Consider the following 21,141-nt stretch of genomic DNA (forward strand, 5'->3'; position numbering starts at 1 on the left):
GACTGTTAAAACTCTAGTAGAATACAATGAGATCATGCAGGTTGGTTTTGGTATTCCAATTATTAATTTGAGGGCTATAAGGAAAACATAGAAAAACATTAGACTTATAGGCGACTGTAAATACAAATTGGCAAAAGTTAATTCTTCTCCGTTGTAGCTCAAACCATCAAAACAAACGAGAATCAGTATAGTTTAATGTGTGATGTGTCATTGTTCATCTCAAAGGTGGATCTGGGTGATTAAGTCGTGCTCCATCAGTGTTTTGCCGTGATTATGATGAAATGGAATTGAAGCGAATGAGATTGTCAGTTTGCACTTGCTGCTGCTGAGCCTCGCTCCTTTCACACGGAGTCCCATGAGAGCCTTGTCACTCCAGCCGGCGTCGGCGCTCTAACTTATCCGCACAAGCCTCCTTCTCTCTGTCACTCACCCCCGGATCCAGACAACAGCCTCTTTCTGCTCGCCTTATCACACCGGCTGACAGGGTCACAGGGTTAGTGCCACACTGGGCATGCTCAGTCATTCACATATTGATATTGATTTTTCTTTTTCTTTTTTTATTTGGACAGTTTGTATGTGGGCAGAGAATGAAACGGGGGGGTCAAGATGGAGCGCGATAGATAGAATTCTGTCCTGGCGATAGAGGACGGACGAGTCTTCCCTCGGCCTCTATTCTCTGCTGCGGGCTGGAAGTGGAGGAGCCCCACATCGCACTGTCCCTCTCTGGCCGCCATTCAGCCCCATCGATCTGACTCGGGGCCCAGCCACCCCAAGGGAGACCGGGGCCCGGAGACACACTGCCTCCTTTGTGGAGGGGATCCATCAGTTCAGACTGACAGCCGACAGCGCTGATAAAAAAAAGAGGACCCCTCCTTCCTGTATTGTCCGCGGCAGACATGCTGTTAGAGATGTGTAACCTTTAGAAAGCTGGCCAGACTCTAACCGTCTTGCTGTCGACTGTAATCACCAGAAAGTGGAATATTGCCCAAAGCGTCACACCCTTTGGCATTCTCTCATCTCTCCAGCCCATCTCACTGGATTATTTCCCACTGTGATAGCAGAGGCTAGTGGCTTTCCTGTGCTCTAATCATTTAGAAATGTCACTTTACACCAGTGAGTCTCTCAGGCCAATTACCGTAATGTTTCCCATAGGTGTCTACGTTCCGTCTTTTCTATGTGTTTACTCCTTTAAATCGCTGCTGCTGAAGTATGAGCGACTCACTGAAAGTTCCTCAACTTCGGTGCTGAGTTGTGGAGGGCGTGGTTCATCATGCTTCGATGTGCCTGACCTGTAGCGTCCCTGTCATTTCCGTCTCTCAAGGGAGGAGAAGGAGCGCTGGATCCGGGCCAAGTACGAGCAGAAGCTGTTCCTGGTGGGGCTGCCCCAGTCCGACGTGCCCCTGGGGCAGCAGCTGCTCCGGGCGGTGGTGGAGGATGACCTGAGGTTGGTGGTGCTGCTGCTGGCCCACGGCACCAAGGAGGAGGTTAACGAGACCTACGGGGACGGGGACGGACGCACCGCTCTGCACCTGTCCTGTGCCATGGCCAACGTGGTGATCACGCAGCTGCTCATCTGGGTGAGTGGGCTCCGCTGGACGAATGTGTTTATTGTTAGAATATAGAGTTGGGGGATTGAACTGGGAGTTAAAATGGGAAAGGAAAGATTATCCAACAGCCACTTATCCTCTTTTTACTCTAATTTTAGTTCTTTTTAATAATCATAATAAGTTCTGATTAATTCCTTTACATTTCTTCTAAATTCCATTACTTTTGGAAATCCAAATCTGTCTGATCGACCTTTTAACCCCTCGTTTTCCCCTGCAGTACGGTGTGGACGTGAAGAGCCGCGACGCTCGCAGCCAGACGCCGCTGTCCTACGCCCGGCGAGCCGGCAGCCAGGAGTGCGCGGACATCTTGCTTCAGCACGGCTGCCCCAACGAAGCGAGCACCCTCACCTTGGCGGCCACGCCCAACATGAGCCGCCGCAACCCCAACATCAACAACAACAACGCCCAGTGTGAGCTCAACCGCAGCATCAGCATCATGTAGGAGGCGGCGTGCGGCCGCGAGGAAACAGACATTAAAAACAAACCCTGCACCCGCCGACCCCTCCCCCCGTCTCTTTCCTGTACTTCCTCCTGTTTCACACTGTGTAACCCAGAGTCAGCAGCGGCGGAGAGATTTCAGGAGTAACGGACTCATTGTTAATATTCCCCCCACGCCGACAGAAGTAGGTCCTGTGAGGTTCGGACATTGTACATTGTTTGTTTTATATTGTTATTTTGTAATTGTTTTGTTAAATTCACTCGATCTCGGTCTGAAACGATCACGATGAGCTTTAAAGCTTTATGTTCTTCAAGCGTCAACCAAACAAATGACTTACTTTGGCATTCATACCTACCCTACGAAAAGCATTTCCTTAATGCTTGAACATTTCCTTTCACGTCTTCCCCTCTGCAGCGTGAGCTGATTTTATAATGAGCGCAAATGAGAGACTTCCTTCAAATTTTCAAGCCGAGGCATAATAACACGAAACTGTGAGGAATAGTTTTCACGGTGACAAAACACTGATGTGGGAAGGAAACTAAATCTTCCACCATATCGATGGCTGTTGCAGCTTTTAGTAATGATGCATGGCTTCAACAAGGCTATCAAACTCTTGACATACTATTCATATACAAAGGCAAAGCAATAATAGCCGAAGAGTCCAAATGATTGAGAATCTTAATGAGTCCGGATCATCATAAAGAAGTTGATTGCAGCGTTCCTACGGGGTGAAAGTGAGTAATTTCCTCCGCCACCCTTATCGTGATCCTCCAGTAAAAATGGCCGTGACTATAAAGGAATTAAGGGGCACGGTGTTTCATGACCATCGAGCCACATGGCTTTGTGAGCGAGCCTCTTCAATCAGAATGCATTCAAATTCAAGAGTTTGATTGAAACTGTGAAATTGCACCATTATCATGTCTTTGTTGGAGTAATTTTTAACGATTGACCAGATTGTGTTGATGATTGTTTGACACAGATTTGTGCGATTTCAAACCATGAGCGTACTGGAATATCCTTTCACCTCCCGTGGCCAAATGGCTGTGAACCTGGTACTCCAGAGTGCGTTTCCTCCATTATTGCTGTGAAATACATATGTGGTACTAATGTGTGTACGTACTGCACGACACGTGTGTGCTTGCGTCCTCTTCGTCCGTGACCGTGTGCAGCCGAGGGCATTTCTGTTGGTAAACTCTGGAGAAAGGACACTGGAGAGAAGACTTGGGAACATAACTGTGTTTTAATGTACAGACCTAGTAGTTCTTGTTCCATCACCTTATTCCTTATAAGAACAGTTTTAACGTACTCTGACTTTTAGAAGTAAGAAACTACCCTTCCCTTCCCCTTGACCCTGTGTACCCTCCCCCACCCTGAGAGCCTTTCAGCCTACAAGCAGAACTCCCCGCTCCCTGCAACAAGATGCATTCAAGTGACGGAAACCGGAGCGACATTTAGGGATTAGAATGAGTTAAGGAGGTTCATAGAGCGAGGTCATTAGTTTGACCCTGTGTGCATTAATGCAAATGGACAGTATTCCACACACGCTAAGCCTGTTCATTTAGTAAATTAAGACTTTGGCACCTCAGTGAAATCAGGTGTTAACACTACGTCTACAGTGTATTGTCCCCTATTTGTTTAACTGCCTTTTTTTTTAAGTTTCAAACTGTCTCGATTTGCTCAGTTTACAAAGGCAGGATGTATGTTTACGTTATTGTTTACAACAAGAAAATGAAAATGAATCAGTGGTGCTCAATACAGGCCGATGTTGAAAACGTGGAAATATGCTTTAATTAGCTTTTTCCCAAGAGTGAAATTAGAAGATTGACACCACTCTCATGTCTGTATTTAAAGAGCTGGAGGCAGGAAGCACTATTCCTGAAATTATCCTATTAAAAACGTTTTAGAAACAACTGCAAATTCAACCATTTACCTTTGAATATACCTGCACCATACCTGTGGGACCGGCCTTATTTCTGATCTGTACTTGAACCGATTTCAAGTACATTTCCGTGTAGGAGATTATTTGAGGGGAGTTTTAAAGTGTACAGTGATGACTGAACTTTTATTGACGTACTGTAAATGCTGAACAAAAAAAACACTAGAAACTGCCTGATCTACCCCCAAACACAACATGAAGTGTACATATTAGCTTAATGCCTTTATCTACAGACAAGCTCCTCTTAGAGAAACAAACTGAACTGGTTTTTTGAACCATATTTTAATATGTTGCTTTTGTTTCTCCTTTGGCATATTTTTTAAAGGTACTTTCGTTTGGTCTCAACATTAACTGACCATCTTTGGTACTTGTGTATAATGATGTACATTTGACATATTTATAATGCAGTATGTAAATATCTTTTTTTTTTGGTTCCGTTTTGTTTAAGTTCATTTTCCTATTGTAATTTCCTTTTAACGTTCAGAGCGTGAAACAAAGCAAAAGCTAAAGAGTAACTTGTTGTACGCTTGGATGCTTGGCTGACTGTTGACCTATTAATAAACACTCAACGATGTAGCCTTCCCTGGATTTAGGGAAATCGAAGCACGTGTCTTGTGTTGTTCATTCATCATCCATCACGCCCCCGTCGCTTCTGTACCTGATCTACCGAAGCCTAACAGAAGAGGTGAGGCTCTCAAATTAAAAATAGCCCCGTCCTTTCAAGAGGAACTGCCATTCCACGTTCTTCTCCCTCTGCGTCCTCCTTTCGTCAGACCTCACCGGATCAAATCTCATTCATGTGGCCCTGAGAGAAAGCAGGTGTGTGTGTGTGTGTGTGTGTTGAGGTAAGTAAAGCGACCTCTCCGCTTCCTGCTCGTGGGACCCCCAACAGTTGTTGAAAGAGGATTAAGATAAAAAGCCGGGCTTAGTGTCAGGCAGCACGACACTGTGGGGAAAAGTGAAAGGTCTCAGTGTTCAGAGGAGTCAAGCCCTCACTAATCCACTTCTTATTTCCTGCTAATCTCGTCTGGGCATATCTTCATCCCCTTCCTCTCTCTGTTGGCTGGCATTGTTTGTGCTTTATTAACCTGGTGTCTCTTTTATTTCCCCTCTTCCTCCCTCGACGCTGATTTGACATTAAGCCACAGTACAAAGAGTCGCGCTTGAAGGACCCAGGAAACTTATTTCAGCAGGAAGCCAGTTGACATCAGTTGGGTCTCACATGAGCACTTTGCTGCCATGATTAGAACAGTTGAGGTTAATTCACATTAGATATTTGAGTATTTCTTTTAAGCTCTGATACTTGCATGTCAGAATTTGCATTTGAATCAGAATATGATTATTCCAAATAACAGTTACTTATGTGAACCAATAGAGAAATTCTAACAATTTCAAGCTCCTGAAACCCTTCAGGACTTGTAACTTGTTTTGTCATTGACATAATTGCTTCACTGATATGGCAAAAGTCCGGCAGACACAGATCAACACATGTCAGATTTTCACTCTCCTTTTGACTCCGTTTTGGTCTCCACCATCTCATAAAGGAAATATTTGGCTTTTTTGCAGCTAAAGGCTCCACCAGCTCGTTGCTAACTTTATCCTCCTGCCATTTGGTGCTGGGCTGATATTTTCCTCTGAGTTTTTAAATCGTTTCCTTCTCCTGCGGAACCACGAGAGAGCTGTGGGCCATAAAAACGAATATACAACAACATTCAAAGTGCAAAAGACAATTCCCCAGAGTGAGGTGATAATAATCTGTTACTTTGTCACATACACCTTTTAATGTGACCCATCGTTAATATCAAAATATTAATTATAGCCGCCTTAAGATTTAAGTTAGTGCTTAAAATGCCAGGCCTCGATCATACTAACCTATCCTGATGGCCATTACAGAATTTGTACGCCTCCTGAGAAATATTATCCAAAGGGAAATCTGCCCTGTAATTTATTACCATGCACACGTCTTGGCAGAGCCCCGGCCACTTGTGTTTGTTGTGGCGAGACTAGAGAGCTCGCCTGCACTGCTGTGTGTTTTGATATTTCATCAGGGCCTGCTAAACAGTGAGGAGGGCTCTCTGCCGCCCACCTCTTCTCAGACAAATTGCCTCCAAGATTGCAGAGGTGGGTCTGAGGCTGATGGATGGCTACACAAAGACCTGACGAGACCATATTTGCAAACATTAAATCCATATTTCCATAACATGTAGGCTCTGCTTGGCCACGGGCCACTTTAACAGGCCGCTTAGCAAGCAGTCAGCGACATGACTGTTGTTTTAAGGTGTCGCCGAGCGGCGGCTTGTCTCACATGTTTGTTTCTGCTCGTCTTGATCTGGTTACACTCGCTTCCTGTTTTTTTTTTCTTCCTCCCATCACTCGTTTAACCTCTTCCACCAGTAATTATATCCACTCCTCTCTCTCCATCTGACCATCTCTCCTCTCCCTAATCCCCCCCTGACCTGAACATCCATTTATCAATTTCAGCTCCATCATGTCTAACCAGTGCATCCATGTTGCACCCTGCCCTCTCTGACGGCCTCAAACCCATGTCTCTCCTCTCATTTCCATATCCTTGAACCTCGAACTAATCAGCGGTTTCAGCACCATCTCTGCCTCTCTTTCTCTCCTCCACCACCACGCTCTCTCCATCCTCCTCTCTCTCCTTTGTTTTACATAAACGCTCTGTTCCCATCACTCTCTCCCATTCTCCCCCTTTTTCTCCCTTCGCCCCGCTCTCTTTCTCTCTCTCTCTCTCTCTCTTTCTTTCCCCCGTTGGCTTTTGCCTGCATTTCTCTGTTAATTTGCCTGAGAATGCATTAGCTGTAATGAAGGCTGAGGGCCGAGGGAATCCTCCAGGGTTCCATTAATCATCCCCCCTCAGACAGGCAACCTTGATTACAAGTGGCAAGAAATTCATTAGAGCCGGGCCTCTGACAACTCTTATCTCCGCCACTAGATCTGACTCATTAGGCAGCCAAATTAAAGCTATGATGGCCCTGATGAAACTCATCGCTTGTTTATCTTGTGCGATTTGATGCATCTGCCCATACATCACTGTAGCCGCCACCGTCCGGACCCTCCCAAGAAGTCAGGCCTCCAGTCGGTGCTGAGCAGTCTGCACACTCACACGAGCAGCAAGTAATGAGGTTCCTCCTCTCTCTCTCTCTCTCTCTCTCTGTCTGTTTCTGTGTCCCTCTCCAGGTGGGAATGTGGAAATGGTTTAATGTCTTTGCTGAAGAGAACTTCTGATGTTTCCATTTGTGATTCAAGGAGCAAACTGATATAGATGCTGTCTTGAGACCAAATTGTGGCTTTAATGGACGAGAGATTGGTAAAAGTTTTATCAAAACCAGAAAATGAATTCAAAAACATACTAAATCTGTAATAGCTCTTTGTATTCATTGATTCTATTGCTAAAAAACTGATTTTGTAGTTAATACGTTTACAAAAATGACAATAATCTCACTCGACTAATCAAACTGAATTGCAATAGTCACCACTCACATCATCCTGATAATAACAGCTGATGTTAAAGAGAGGGTCTGGGCTGTGTCATGGCTCCTCATTGTCATCTCCTCCACGCAGCTCATGGGGACTGAAATAGCGGCTGCGGCACTCTGGCACGGCGTCGTGGAATTGACCATCTATATTAGTCAGCTCTTGGACCATAATAAAACTTCCAGAGCTGCCTCACATGATCATCACTCCTTGAGTCCCCGTCCGAGTGTCACAGTCCTGATGTATGAGGTGGACAGTAAAATAAACTTTACTACTCATGGGCGTCCGGGTCATGAGGTGTCTGTAAACACTGAGGTCAAACAGAGATGAGAGTTATTCTCATCCGCGAGAGGCTTTAGAGGGAATTCAAAAAAGTATAGGGTGATGGTGTGTTTCCTGATTTGTCTGATAATTCCTCCACACTTTGGAAAAATACTCTTTCAAGATTTGATTTAGTAGAATATTAACATTAATAAAATATTTGAAGAATCTTATTTCAACAGAGGTCTGCTTCAGTTTAAACGTGGCTTGAGGCGTGAGGTTAAAAATGTGGGAATCAAAACCCTCTCTTCCTGTAAGAGGATATTCATGTGGTCAGAGAATGTTTTAGTTACACGTTATTTTAATAATGCTGGTCAGTCATGTTACGTTGCCTTGTAACGTTCCATCTAAACTGGTCAAGGCATTTATTTGTTTATGTCACTAAGTTACCAGTGGTGAGTATAAATAATCATGTGGCTATAGGAAATACATTTTATATCTTTATATCATTTTCAAGCTTAAACTCCACGACTGGAAAACTAACATTCTTACAAATCTGTATCATATTGATGAAATACACCAAAAAAGAACGTCATTTTGAATATATTTTTTAATTTTCTTAGCGTTCCCAACGAGTATTAATATTTATCAGTATTTATCAAATCAAGTTTGGACAAAATATTGCTTAAATTAACAAATTTACACATAAATTAAGAAATCTCTTGTATCCATATAGGGTGATTAACCACAGAAACAACATATTTGTCTTGAATAAAAGAGCGTTTGAATCCTCGGTTACTTACTGATGAAGTTACTGCAGATGACTTATTTGTGGCAGTAAAATATTTTTTTGTTGTCAGATGAGGAAGAGCTGCGGTCTGATTGCTCCTGTGTGGTGACTGGGAGAGAAGTTCATCACAGTGTGTTGAATGTGCTCAGTCTAATGAGGATCCATCAGTCCACTTGAGACAACATGGCCTCCTAAAGAGAAATCAATCACTGCTGCACACATCATCTGCCTTTCAGGTCCTGATGATTTTTGTGGAGGGGAAGAAAACATTAATTTGATTTGATTCACAATCTAAAAACACTCTTAAATTACCACGATGAGGCAGTTTGAATGTAAAAGATTTAAGCATCATGGAGGTTTTCAGGGGAAATAATCTTATTAGAAATACTTTCAGAATGATATTTATATTAATATTTACAGTTTTACTTTAAATGTGTTAAATAGTAAAATAACCACCTAATTAAAGTAGCTTTTTTAGACTCATTAAATTAGGGTCCAAATAAGTTGCTGTGTTCAAAGAGTGCAGGCCACATTTTAAATTTTCACAAAATAAAATAATTCCTGCACATATTTTTCCCAACAAGCACAAAAACCTTGTTATTCTAACCTGTCAGTAATAATGATTCAATCTGCATTCAAACGTTCGTATAAAGCGATTTATTAGGTCAATATACTTTACACTTGTCCCTTATTTGTTTGGTCAAAACCTCCTTCACATCATTTCTTATTTTTTTTTCCACATGGAGCTGTCGAAGCTGGATCCTCCGGTCGCCCGAAACAAAATAAAAGTAAAACCTCTTAAGTTACATGCAAATGTGGTTCAACAAATTTTCTTTTACTAAAACACGAAACGAAAATCCAGAATAGTTTCACCAAATGAGGACATGCACATAACCGACAGAACAATTTGGCCCCTACATATAAATACTTAAAAAATCTTTACAGTCTCATCTCATCATAGTGCCCGTTTATATTTACATATTCACACAACAATAAATAAAAAATCATGACAGCATTTTTGCCAAATAATTCATCTGCCTGAGAGAAAATCCTCAGACGACAAGAACGGAATCCTCCTCATTGTGCTTCATGCGTTCAACAAATCAGTGGAACATATAGAGTCAATGTAAGTGTTTTTTTTTTTTATTATTATTATCATGAGGATTTCTGAGTTCATGGCCTGGTCCCTTGCTCTATCTGTTGGTGCTGACTCCTCACGGCGAACCTGTTGACGTGCACGGGGATGGGCACCACGATTTTGGGGTTTCGCACCGGTTCTCCTGAGCGGTTGTTGACGTTCCCGGCTTTGATCCTTTTCCACTTGGCCCTGCGGTTCTGAAACCAGATCTTCACCTGCACCTCGCTCAGTTTGAGTGCGTGCGCGATCTGGGAGCGCTCAGTCAGAGAAAGGTACTTTTTACAGTGAAACTCCTTTTCAAGTTCCAGCAGCTGCTCGCTGGTAAAAGCTGTTCGTCTCCTGCGGCTCTTCCCCGCCGAGCTGCCGGGGGGCAGCGCCTCCTGCGAGCCGCCTTTCAGTTTGCTCTTCTGCGTCAGGGAGCCACAGTTGTTCCCGTCCGAGAAGCTCTCGTTCTCGCTGTCCACGGAGCTGTCCTCCCGGTCGCTGCACACGGTGTCCGCGGATTTTAGGTCCAGCTTCTCGTCGTCTGAACTGTACAGTTTTGTCTCACCTGAGATGTGGAGAAAGAAAGGACACGTTAACAATGAGACATTTATCCACGAGCCCAAAAAACAGGATTACGCACATCACGTTTTGGCGTTTGGATGTGGCTGGTAAAGATAATAGGAAACAAAAACTAGTTGAGAAAAATCCATGAAATGTTAATAAAGAGAAACATTATTGGTGAACAAATAAAGGAGCATCACAACTTTGTATGTGTGTGTGTAAAAGCAGATTTTAAGTTTTAACTGGTGGCCTTTCCATCATATTTTAAGTGCAACTCAAGAAAAACAAATGGTTTCCTTAAATGTGTTTCACATTCTCTCCTATTTGTTTGTTTTTTTTTGTTTAGAAATAAATCTAATTATATTTATAAATATTTGTGACTATAAGAAATGTTGTCTCCTTCCAAACTTCCACCAACTTCTATCCACAGGGTGTAAATCAACACTGGGAGTTTTCTCATTAATATTTCTGACATTTCTTTCGAGCAACACTAATAAGGCGAGTTTCTCTTGGTTGAATCCTCCCTGGTTCAGCTGCTGCTCACAGACTTTCTGAGTATTGGACCAGCGACCTCAGCTCTGAAGCATTTTACGCACAGTAGCCACTTCTGTTCGTCAGGATAAAATACACACCAATGAATCACGAGGCCGATCTTACCTGATATCGTCTGAAAAGTTTCCGAGAAGTTGAGCAGATCGGAGCCCTTGTCGCGGCCGTGCAGCTCCTCAGAGCGCGGACTGTCCTGCCTCCTCGACCCGGGGTCGGCTGCGCTTAAACGCGGACCGGGGAGCTCCTGTGGTGGATAGAAACTGTCCGGCGGATCCGAGAAACTCGGCATGGTTGTGGTGAGGGCGACCATGGACGGCACCCCCTGTCCCAAGCTGGCGCAGAACGTGTTGGTGAGCCGTCCCGCGAAGGAAGCCAAAGGCGCAAGTGGAGGAATACCCGAGGTCAGAGGCGAGTGGGATAAAGCCTGCGGAATAACCAAAGATCTGTAGGGCATGAACATGGGGTAGCCCGTGTAGAGCAGGTGTCCCGGTCTGGGCTGAGGGGTCCCGATGAGGGAATCGATTGAGAACGCAGTCCCTTGGACGCCGGGTCTGTGCATTTTGCAGGTCAGCCCGTTTTACGCAGTGGTAACTTGGAAGCAGGTGTCCCCTGCCTGTGCCGCGCGTAAAAACTTTTTCAGCGTGAGGACGGAGCGGATTGAAAGTAGATCCTCTGGCGTGTTGTCATCCCTGGGAGTGGAGCTCTTCTCCGGATCTGTGCGCTCTATATGCGTGGGTCAGTGGGGCGCTTTGCCGTGTGCACCCCCGCTCCGCTGCACCTTTTCCCTCTTGTTTGTCACACACACTGAGACGTAAACACGCGCTCTCCCCTCTCTTGTCTATCTGCCTCCCACTCCTCCGCCCCTCTCCACTGCACCGCGTGTGTGCGTAATGTGTACGCGCAGGAAGAGAGAGAGAGAGAGAGAGGGCGAGAGAGGGCGAGGGAGAGAGGGAGACAGCGCATTGGTTATAATCCGCAATACAAGAGGGATGAAAAGGGGGAGTTTCCCTGGGGGCTCATCCATCTTCCTCAAATTACGCTTCATTTCCTTATTCAGCCTCTGACTTTTTGGCCGTCTTGAGAGGCGGTAGTTTCCCAGTAGAGACCAAATAGACGGGTCGCACCCCTCCTCACGCCTCCTCCTCCCCCACCCCCCTTTTTTAAAGCCAGGTTTTCACCATTGACTTGCAAAAAAAAAAAAAAAAGAAAGAAAGAAAACTGGTGTGAGAGACTGCTCCAGCCCTTCCCCTTCTATAATCGTTGACCACACCAACCCAATCAGCTATTATTAATTTTGATTGATGATAAGTAATTACTCTGGATTCGAGGGGACGGCGTAAAACAACGGTGGCTTTTGTTGGAATATTGGGGCCGATGGGCATCGGAGTCAGGAGAGGAGGAGAGGGGAGGAGAGAGGGGGTGAGAGGCAGATGTTTCTCCGCTCTCTGTCCTATGCTCCCCGGCTAAAAACAATACGTTTCGGGCCTCAGGGGAGGGGAGAGAGAGAGAGAGAAGAGAGAGAAGTTGCTGCAACAATTGTTCCCAGGAGAGAGATACTCTGCGAGAAATTATATCCACATAAAAGGCGTTAACGCAGAGGTCAACTGCAGCGTGGACACGGACACTCCGGGGCCAAAGTCAAATTTAAATGAATTTCCAACACCCATTACCCATCAGCTGCCAATTAAACTCGTTACAATTCAATTAACACATTTTCTCCTCTTTTTGCAGGAAGAATCATTCAAACCCCTCACGTGTTTGAAGAAAGGGTAAAATCACTTTTCTCCCTTTTCTTTGAGCACCGCTTTTAATCGCAGATCATTTCACCTTTTAAATGGCCATGGGGGCTGATGATGATTGGCCCTATTGATGCCTGGGTGCCCGAGCTCTCCAGCCGCTCGTCTGATTGCACGAGGACACAAACATATCACCATTGGCTCTGATTAGCTCTGGAGGACCGGGCTAATTCTCATAATTGCGGGTGACTCCGGCTCCGGCAGCAGCTCCTGTCTCTGATCCACTGAAACCATTCACCCGGCTCCTCTGGCTCTGGTGTCTCATGTTACACTGCAGATCATCTGCTGTCATTTAAACCAGTTCACTCGTGGCTTTTGTCATTTTCAACCTGAATTAACGCTGAACGAAGATTCATAATCTGGATGTGTGTGGATAACTTTCTGTCACATGCGTAATGAGTGATGATCAATCAGAAGAATGTTCTCATAGAAACATCTGAAGTGTTAAAATATTCTAATTCAAAGGATTTATATAAATGCGAGGCCTTGAAATAAACCAAATTATAAATAATCTTACAATAATCTTAATTCGTACAAAACAAATTTAAACAGATTATAATCAAAAATGAACTTTTTCTGCAAATGATGAGAGATCAGAACAATAGATGTAGATTGACAGTAAATTCTCAATAAATTTGAAATGATTTATTTTAATCAAATAACATATATAGGTTCTCAATTGAAGCATCACAATCTTCCCCAGACGTTTTTATTTTTCGATGCTCAAACTTCATATCACTTTTCTAACCTTAAATCTTGCTTCCATACAAAAGTTCATTTCATTTATTTTTTTTAAACATATTTTAATCTTGCTTTCTTTCTTTTCCTCCATAAAAGGGATGAATGACGACCAGTGAACATTAAAGAGCAGATTACAAACAGGAGAAGCATGAGAGACGATGGAGAGAAAATATAGTGCCCCAGAAAAAGAAAAGAGAAGAATTGTGACTAGATTATTTAGCCATGATGGAATATTTTATTCTAAACCTGCATAGCCTCCCTTTGATACAAAACACCACAATCACAATCACGTCGGTGGTGATAACAATAATTATTTATGCAAATATTTGATGCCAGTCCCCCATTTAAAAACACATCATTACTCTGTGTATTAGCATTAAACTACATTAATTACATGTACAAAAATACAAGCCTGTTAGTCTCCTTACTATCAAGAGCAGAAGTAAAAACTAAAAATGTTTTGATCTCACAATAAATAAAACATAAAACAGTTGCATGCTCGTTATAGTCAACTCAAGGCTATAGCTCCCTCTTGTGGTGCACAGTGAAACACGTAGCTGTGCGGAAAGGCTGATCTGGAATCAAGGTGAGACAAACAAGCAGCTGCTCACGTGGCACAGAGAGAAATATTGAATTGATGCTTTAGTTTCTAGTGATGAGTGAGTTTTATTCTGTTGTGAACCCCCCCCCCCCCCCCCCCCTCCCACTCTACTTAGCAGCTCAAACTCTAACACAGAGCTCCACTCCTCTCAGTGCAGGTAGCCTCTGTACTCCAGGAGCAGGTAGTTCTTGATGAAGGTGGGAAGGTCAAGTTTGGGGACCACCCTGTGCACTCGGCCCTCCAGGAAGCTCCTGAGTCTGCAGCGCGCCAAGTGCTGCAGGGAGCGGGGGGTCAGCGCCAAGGAGAAGATGGACTCATAGAAGTCCTTGTGCCCCTGATTGGAAAGGAACACAAATCAAATCAGGTCGATTAGGCCGAACACTGATGGCATTTGTTTCACCAAACAGTAAACCCAATGTATTTCAAAAAACAAATAGGTTAGGCCGACTAATTGAATAAACATTCACTGGGTCATTCATCAATATGAGCCCTTTGCAAATGTCAAGTTATTTGGGTTGTGTGTTTATGTCCTAAAAAGTATAGTATCTTTTTTGATCATCTGCTTTTTTATAAAATACATTTTAAACGTAATTGATTGGGGGCAACGTCAAATTTACGAGCTGATAAATTAACAAATAATGGAATTACACGGATTCTGTACTGTGTCATTTTTTGCTTTGTCCACAAAAATCTGCAAAAAGGAGAAAACTTCAAACTGGAAATTGTTTTTCTTAAAACACACACATTGGTCAAACTTAACTTGTCACTCAACAATTTTAAAGCATTCACCTTTAACACCTCTGTAGGAACGGACTCGGCCCAGGCGTCGGTGACTTTGAGGCGGCTGTAGGCGTTCAGAAGGACCTCGATGGTGCGTGGAGATTGGCAACAGTGCTTCAGAACCTGCACAGAAACACCAGAGCAAAGCAACACGAGCACACAACCGTCATTTACGTTGTTGAGTGAGCTTGTGACTCCATAGAACTGAAGAAATAAAGTAATTAAACACTTGTGAAATGAACAGATTGGTCTTCCCTCCAGGGGTTTAACTGGAAATTATGCAATTAGTGCTAATTAATCTCCTATTAACACTTGCCTAATTAGGAACCATGCATTTTGTCTCGTGCACGTGGGTTCACTGATAGTTGTAGTCTGTTTCCCGCAGAGAGTGCAACACTTCATGTTGTGTCCTGAAATGGGAGGTTCGACTGTGGAGAAGTCTGGATTGTTGCAAAGGAACAGTTTAGTGTTTCAAGACTCCTGCTCAAGGTGTCACATGTGCAGCCCTCGCTGATTATGCAAAATGGGCCACCTTGATGAGCAGTGGGTTCAGACTGCACCACGATGTGCTACAGCCCAATCTGGAACAGGTTAGTATATGCACGTGCACACATTTGATCCTCTGGTACTTTTGGATAACATGCAGATTTTCACTCCCTACCAAGGGCAGAGCTCCAGGCCACACCCGAATAGAACCGTGGTTGAGCAGAGCGCGGACGATCCTCTCCGGCTGATGGGAAATCTTGTAGCACACCACCTTCAGGATGTTGTGCATGGGGGCCTCGCCACCGTAGTCCATGTCGTTAACACAGGCCCCGTTGGCCAGGAGCAGATCCACTATGTCTGGATTTGCGTGCTTGCAGGCCATGTGCAACGGAGTGCGTTTGTCCTGGTCCATCGTGTGGACGTCGGCCCCCGCTCCACGCAGCATCTGGCACACCTCGAAGTACCGCCTGAGGTCCTGCTCCTCCTGGGGCTGAGAACAAGCAGCGTTCAGGGGCGTGAGACCCTCCTCGTTCTGTTTGTCCACTGCTGCCCCGTAGCGCAGGTAGAGCTCAGTGTGGTCGGAGAGGCCGTACCGGGCCGCCACATGCAAGGGAGTGTTTTCTTCTTCCAGACTGCGTCCATTGATTGCCGCACCGTACTGAAGGAGATGTTTGGCACATCTGCAAGAAATACAGAACCTTGTTTGGCCATTGAGCACATGTTGTATTCCTACATTAATATTAGATCAATGGCTTCCACATTTTTTATCTGACACACCCTGGAAGAGGTATCAGATGACCTCAAGTAGCCTAACCCTTCATCACCTCCCCTTGTGCTCCAAATGTGCTCTTTTCAAATTAATTTCAAACTCATTTCACAGAATCCAGTCTGTTATTTTTTTGTCTGTAGGTTTGAATAGATTGTTTATGTAATAAATGCACTCGAGCCCAGTCCAGGACACTGAGGAGTTCTGCAGCTACAGCCCGACTCGGCCTGATACGACCATGAGTTTATGTGGGCAAAACTTTAACTAGTACAAGCATGTTGTGGTTCACTGACTTTAAGTTTCACAATTTCCTTTTGTAAAATGAATTTGCAATAAAAGGAAACTTGTTCAATTAAATTAACTTAGTGGTTTATCACCACCTAGTGGCTGTCTGCAATACAGCTCATACAGTTCCTCGATACTTCAGCTCCACACCATTGACACTGGCCAATGGAAGGATGTGGAGATGTGTCGTCCATCCTTATGGACGGTCTACGAAGCTTAAGCATTTACACTTTTTCCGTAATTGTAAATTGTGCCAGTAGTGGTCGCTGTTGAGCAGAGGTTGCACACATAGTCTTGCTTTAAGCTGTTATACATGTCTCCGGTTGTTGGGAGGTGTCCCTGTTGTAGCTGGAAGATATAATGGTCATTGTGTCAACATGTAGAAATTTAGTACAGTTTGTATCTTTCCACAAATAGTGGCCCACACTTTCTAGTTTCACTCCACTTACTCATAAGATTCTGCGGTTGTGCACATGTGCAGAGGCATGAGGCCGTCTTCGGAGACAGCGTTGGCGTTGGCGCCGTGGATGAGCAGCAGCTTGGTGCACTCCGGCTGGCAGTTGTCACAGGACTCGTGCAGAGCAGTCGTGCCGCCGGGCGCCAAGTCCACGTTGGCCCCACGCTGCAGCAGCAGCTTCAGGCAGTCGGTGAACCCTCGACCAGCTGTGATGTGAAGCGGCGTGGTCAGTTCCTGCTCGTAGGTCAGCGACCACAGTCCTGCCAGCAAGGACGACAATTTGGATAAAGTTACCGCTGAGTTGCAAGAGCTCTGGTTCGGTTAGCTGTAGAATATTCGGCACAGTCACAACATTTCAAAGTCTTTATGATAATATAGAAGCCTGTGCCCCATCAGAATGTCAACACCTGCCCCTGTGCACAGTGATCATAGCAGTGAAATCAGAACAGTGGAAATCCTACTCAGGCCTCTGTAGTTAAATCTGAAGCTCTTCCATTCCTCTATGTCGCTGGTGTCATAAACCGCATCAATGAGGTGTTCGTACTCGTCATCGTCCACGATACTGAGAATCGTCAGCTCATCGCCCACGAGCAGAGAGTTCCAGAACTGCAGGACGCAGCCTGTGGCCTTGGCTGTGGCGATCACGTCGCTGCAGTGGGTTTTCGTTTTGTGCCACTTTACCTGAGGAGCCACATAAGCCATAGTGGAGCCGACTAGCTTGAGTCTTTTTAACGTGATTTCTCCAGGAGGAATAAAGCACTTGTGGAGGTTGTTTGTGCAGAGAGGGCTATTTCAGGGGGGTGTTATGTGATATTTCATTTGACCCCCCTGGACCTCGCCAGTGCAACGGCATGGGTGCCAATGGCCGGTGCATTACGTACCACCTGCTCAGTGACTCAGCAAATCCAATGAAGTCCACTGACTTGAATGTAGAATTCGAGGAACTCAGATGTGACACATTCCATTTACAAATAGGAAAGTATAAGTGAAATGCATGATTGTCGCATTTAATATTGATTCCTGTTATGTCCTCCATTGACTTTTGCGTTCGGAAACAGACTCAAAGCAATGTGGATTCTATAAATACTGCCTCGTGCTCTGGTTCTATAAACATTGCACGGCTGTGGCTGTAAATTCTGCCTGAGGGTGAGCTGCACCACTTACATGTTTCATGTAGCTCTATATTAAAAATCATTTCAAAGCCTCTCTATTTCTATTAACAACACAGAAACAGTCAAAGAAGGAGTTTGAATAACAAGTGCTTTTTACATTTCAAAATGTTGGATGCTAACCTCCAGGAGATGCAATAAAGCTATTATCTGTGCTGTGCCACATCCTATGAATTCCTTAATTAATTCCCAATGAAGACAGATGTTGTCTCCTACCTTCCCCTCTGGCGACCCAGTGCATGTCCCCTCCCCGTGGCTCAATGATGAGGTTCGCTGTGGATCCTCTGGGAAAGAGTTGCCGCATGGCCTCCAAGTCTCCCGTGTACAGAGCATTCTGAACCACCAAGTCGTGGCACATTGCCGGTGGGAGAGCAGAGCTGGACCTCAGCAGCACCCGGTCTCTGGCCTCCTTCTTGCACATGTAGCTACTGAGCTGATGGGAGGCCATCTGCCTCTTGTACTTGTGTGTCTGGAGCATGTCCTCGTCAAGTTCAAGTGAACGCAAGGCCATGGGCGTGAAGACAAAGCTGCCTGTCGACATGCTGAGTCTCTCAAACAGAGCAAACTGATGTGTGTATGATAAAGCGAGGCCCGTCTCTCGTTGTTTCCCTCTCCCTGGTTAATGTCCACTATGTGCCTCCCGGCTGTTCGCAGGGTTGGTTCACAGAGCTGTTTTGATATTCGGTATGAGACCCTCCCTGCAGTGTGACAAGTAATGCTATTTTTATGTCTCACATGCAGCCACTCGAGCCTCGTGTGTTTGCCTCCAGCAAAGTTACAGCCACGAAGTGTCTCTGTGAGGCTGCAGGAATCAAATGAGCTGAATAAACTCCTGCTCTGCACCTTTACAGTTTTCTAAATTACACGGCGTCTTATGAGTCAAAACCCTAATGGGATTAAAGTGGGGAGTTTTATTACTATTTTCTCTTATGTTAAAGTAGTGTTTTTTCCCTGATATATTTAATGCATGCTCATTTCTCAAACTCTCAGTGTGCTGGGCACAAATTTTCCAAATACAGGTTTAAGTGTTTGGATTTTAAAAACCTTTTCCAGCACGGCTTTAATTTTCATACTTAAAAACTTAGTTGTAGCTGAACTAAACAATTTGGACAACTTTTAACGTCAGATTTTGCCCGGACACGTTTCTTTGTGAAAAACAGGGCAAATAAAAATCTCCTATTTGTGACAGCCCCATATGAGTATGGGTTTGCAAAATGTATTTTTCTGCTCAGCATCCTTAATGGATTTTATGTATCCACATGGCTTCCTGCATTAGAGCATTAGGCTGAATGACTGGCAACCGCTGTGTCACTCTGCCCCACGTGTAGCGTTCTGATGGCGGAGGGACAGCGCATAATTAAGCCTCTTAAGCCTACTTCTGATGGCATCTGACAAACATCGCTTTTGACTGATGGGCCGCCATTCTCAAAGCTGGTGGAAATTCTTCCCAACAGGAAAACAGATCGTACAGCCGAGCATCACGGTTCACAATGTTAAGCTTTGTGATTTTGGAGGAGTGAACTTGAATTGATATCGGCGTCTATTATAATTGTCTGTATCTCGTATGTTGGGGCCTGAGTCCATCATGCAAGCTCTGCAGAAAACAATGTGTGCACCACAGGTGGAGAAGTACATGATATTTGTGCAGAGCTTTTTTCTTTAACCTCCCATCCCATTTGGAAACACAGAAGCATCGCTGCATCTCATCTATACCTTAATGACTGTTCTGGTATGGAAATCAAGGTCATTTATTTTATGTTACAGTTCGGTAATAGATGCCACATTAAACTGAAGGCGAGTAAGAGTTTCAACTTTGAAAACACACATTACCAGAGAGAGACTAGGAATATTGTTTTTGCGGCTGGAGTACATCCTTTTAAATGATATACATAATGAGTTTATAATATGCATCTGGGCTACCTCCTCTCTACTTTGATGTCTTCCAAATGGCCCGGGTGTCATCAGCAGAACATGTAGGCACTTTCCCGCCTCATTGACTCCCAAATGTATTTTAAATATCATTCCTGGTAACGCAATTATTTAAAACGCTGAACTAAACACTTACTAATGGGGAAAAAGACAGCGACTTCGATAAATTCATTTCTCAAATGGTGGGCATTCGGGTTTCTTGTTTTTCCTTTTTTTCCCATCTTCTTCTCCGTGAAGCGGAGGCAACTCTGATGACAACAAAAAACATCAGCGGCAGTAACAGCCCCTGGCCTCGCAGCTCCCCGCGGACATATTGAATCAGTGGTTTCCTCACATTACCCACCAGTAGCTGTCTCTCTTAAGGTTTCCCACATTGTGGTCAACAGCCTCCCTCTCCCAAAGGCAGCGAGAGGCCGGACATCAGCAACAGCCCTGATGAGAGTGAGCCACTTCATTTATGCAATCATAGGCAATTAGTTCCCTCTGATTATGAGCCTCTTAATGCTGTTTTGAGTACTGTGGCACACAGTAATACAGAAAGAGATTAAACTATAGCCCTCCCTCCACACTGAGCAGTCGTTTAATATACTGAGAACATAATGAAATGTACACAGTAATTACAGTAATATTAAATGCTAATGGGTTCGCAATTGGATCTGCTGTTAGTTTAAGACTGAGTCAGAGCATCTCAAAGAAAGTCTAAGTTTGGAAAGAGCATCGCCGTGGCGTCAGAACACTCAATTATCCATCAGGTGTTTCTTATTCTAAAGATTTGTGTGCTATTCTGTATAACTCCAATCAGAGGAAGTGAGATTATTATCTGGCATAGTGGCAATACTGTTCCTGGAGGAGAGCACTTAATTCCACTTTTCGGCTCTCATATGTCGGGAGTTAGATAGAAAAGGGTCAAAAGTTTTTCTTCTTCAAGTGGTAGAATAACCAGGACGTCACCATGGAACCATGATGAGAACTAATCAACATGCTTTAATTGGCTGGTGACATTTTCCAAAGAGAAGATGCGTTTATGCATTGGCCTTCTGGTTCTGATCGTCCATGGCTTATTAAAATGCTCTCAATGTCCCCCTGCCTGTTTGGGCCGTGCAGACACATTGAGGTAGACACACACAGTCTGCTTTAAGTCTGCCTGGCCATTAAAGAGCCTGTGATGGCCAATCATCTCTGCTTTATTTCCCATATATGTATATGGGCTTAGAATGGTGCCGTGTTTGCAAATCTTCCTCAGCTCTCATCACAATGCTCGATGCTCGGCGGAGAATCCAAATGAATTTATAGGGCCCTGAATTGAACAGTAGCTCCAAAGTATTCAGCGGAAGCATGATTACTTTTTCTCTACCATTTCAGCCCTTAGC

At 44.4% G+C, this 21,141-nt stretch overlaps 3 protein-coding genes across 5 annotated transcripts in view; 1 reads left to right on the forward strand and 2 right to left on the reverse strand.

Annotated features, from left to right (window-relative positions):
• Positions 1–4,585, forward strand: part of agap3 (ArfGAP with GTPase domain, ankyrin repeat and PH domain 3) — a 114,803-nt gene extending 110,218 nt beyond the window's left edge. For both annotated transcript variants that reach the window (XM_062404450.1, XM_062404449.1), the window contains exons 17-18: positions 1,322–1,577; positions 1,825–4,585. In XM_062404450.1, the coding sequence (XP_062260434.1) occupies positions 1,322–1,577; positions 1,825–2,049 (481 nt within the window). In that variant the 3' untranslated portion in view covers positions 2,050–4,585. The remainder of the gene's footprint in view (positions 1–1,321; positions 1,578–1,824) is intronic.
• Positions 4,586–9,201: 4,616 nt separating this feature from the next.
• On the reverse strand, positions 9,202–11,538 carry gbx1 (gastrulation brain homeobox 1). The gene is made up of 2 exons (XM_062403516.1): positions 10,870–11,538; positions 9,202–10,216 (listed from the first exon to the last, which is right to left on the reverse strand). Exons 1-2 carry the CDS (start codon positions 11,318–11,320, stop codon positions 9,702–9,704), a joined length of 966 nt encoding a protein of 321 aa, XP_062259500.1. The 5' UTR covers positions 11,321–11,538; the 3' UTR covers positions 9,202–9,701.
• A 1,649-nt stretch (positions 11,539–13,187) lies between these two features.
• Positions 13,188–18,503, reverse strand: asb10 (ankyrin repeat and SOCS box containing 10). Of its 2 annotated transcripts, none has more exons than XM_062403513.1 (5): positions 18,059–18,503; positions 16,666–16,933; positions 15,341–15,845; positions 14,689–14,802; positions 13,188–14,233 (listed from the first exon to the last, which is right to left on the reverse strand). In XM_062403513.1, the coding sequence occupies exons 1-5, from the start codon at positions 18,381–18,383 to the stop codon at positions 14,048–14,050; spliced, it is 1,398 nt and encodes a 465-aa protein (XP_062259497.1). In that variant the 5' UTR covers positions 18,384–18,503; the 3' UTR covers positions 13,188–14,047. The 2 variants fall into 2 exon arrangements, with proteins under 2 accessions (XP_062259497.1, XP_062259498.1); XM_062403514.1 differs by lacking the exon at positions 18,059–18,503 and adding an exon at positions 17,135–17,445.
• Positions 18,504–21,141: the final 2,638 nt, after the last annotated feature.

The sequence above is a fragment of the Platichthys flesus genome, chromosome 14 (assembly GCF_949316205.1).
Source record: "Platichthys flesus chromosome 14, fPlaFle2.1, whole genome shotgun sequence".
NCBI lineage: Eukaryota > Metazoa > Chordata > Actinopteri > Pleuronectiformes > Pleuronectidae > Platichthys > Platichthys flesus.

Coding starts and splice junctions, on each gene's coding strand:
- gbx1 (XM_062403516.1), bottom strand. CDS start 11,320: ATGCACAGACCCGGCGTCCAAGGGACTGCGTTCTCAATCGATTCCCTC. Junction 10,217..10,869: donor AACTTTTCAGACGATATCAG/GTAAGATCGGCC, acceptor TCCACATCTCAG/GTGAGACAAAACTGTACAGT.
- asb10 (XM_062403513.1), bottom strand. CDS start 18,383: ATGTCGACAGGCAGCTTTGTCTTCACGCCCATGGCCTTGCGTTCACTT. Junction 16,934..18,058: donor CTGGGTCGCCAGAGGGGAAG/GTAGGAGACAAC, acceptor CCTTGCTGGCAG/GACTGTGGTCGCTGACCTAC. Junction 14,234..14,688: donor TTCCTACAGAGGTGTTAAAG/GTGAATGCTTTA, acceptor CTTTCCAATCAG/GGGCACAAGGACTTCTATGA.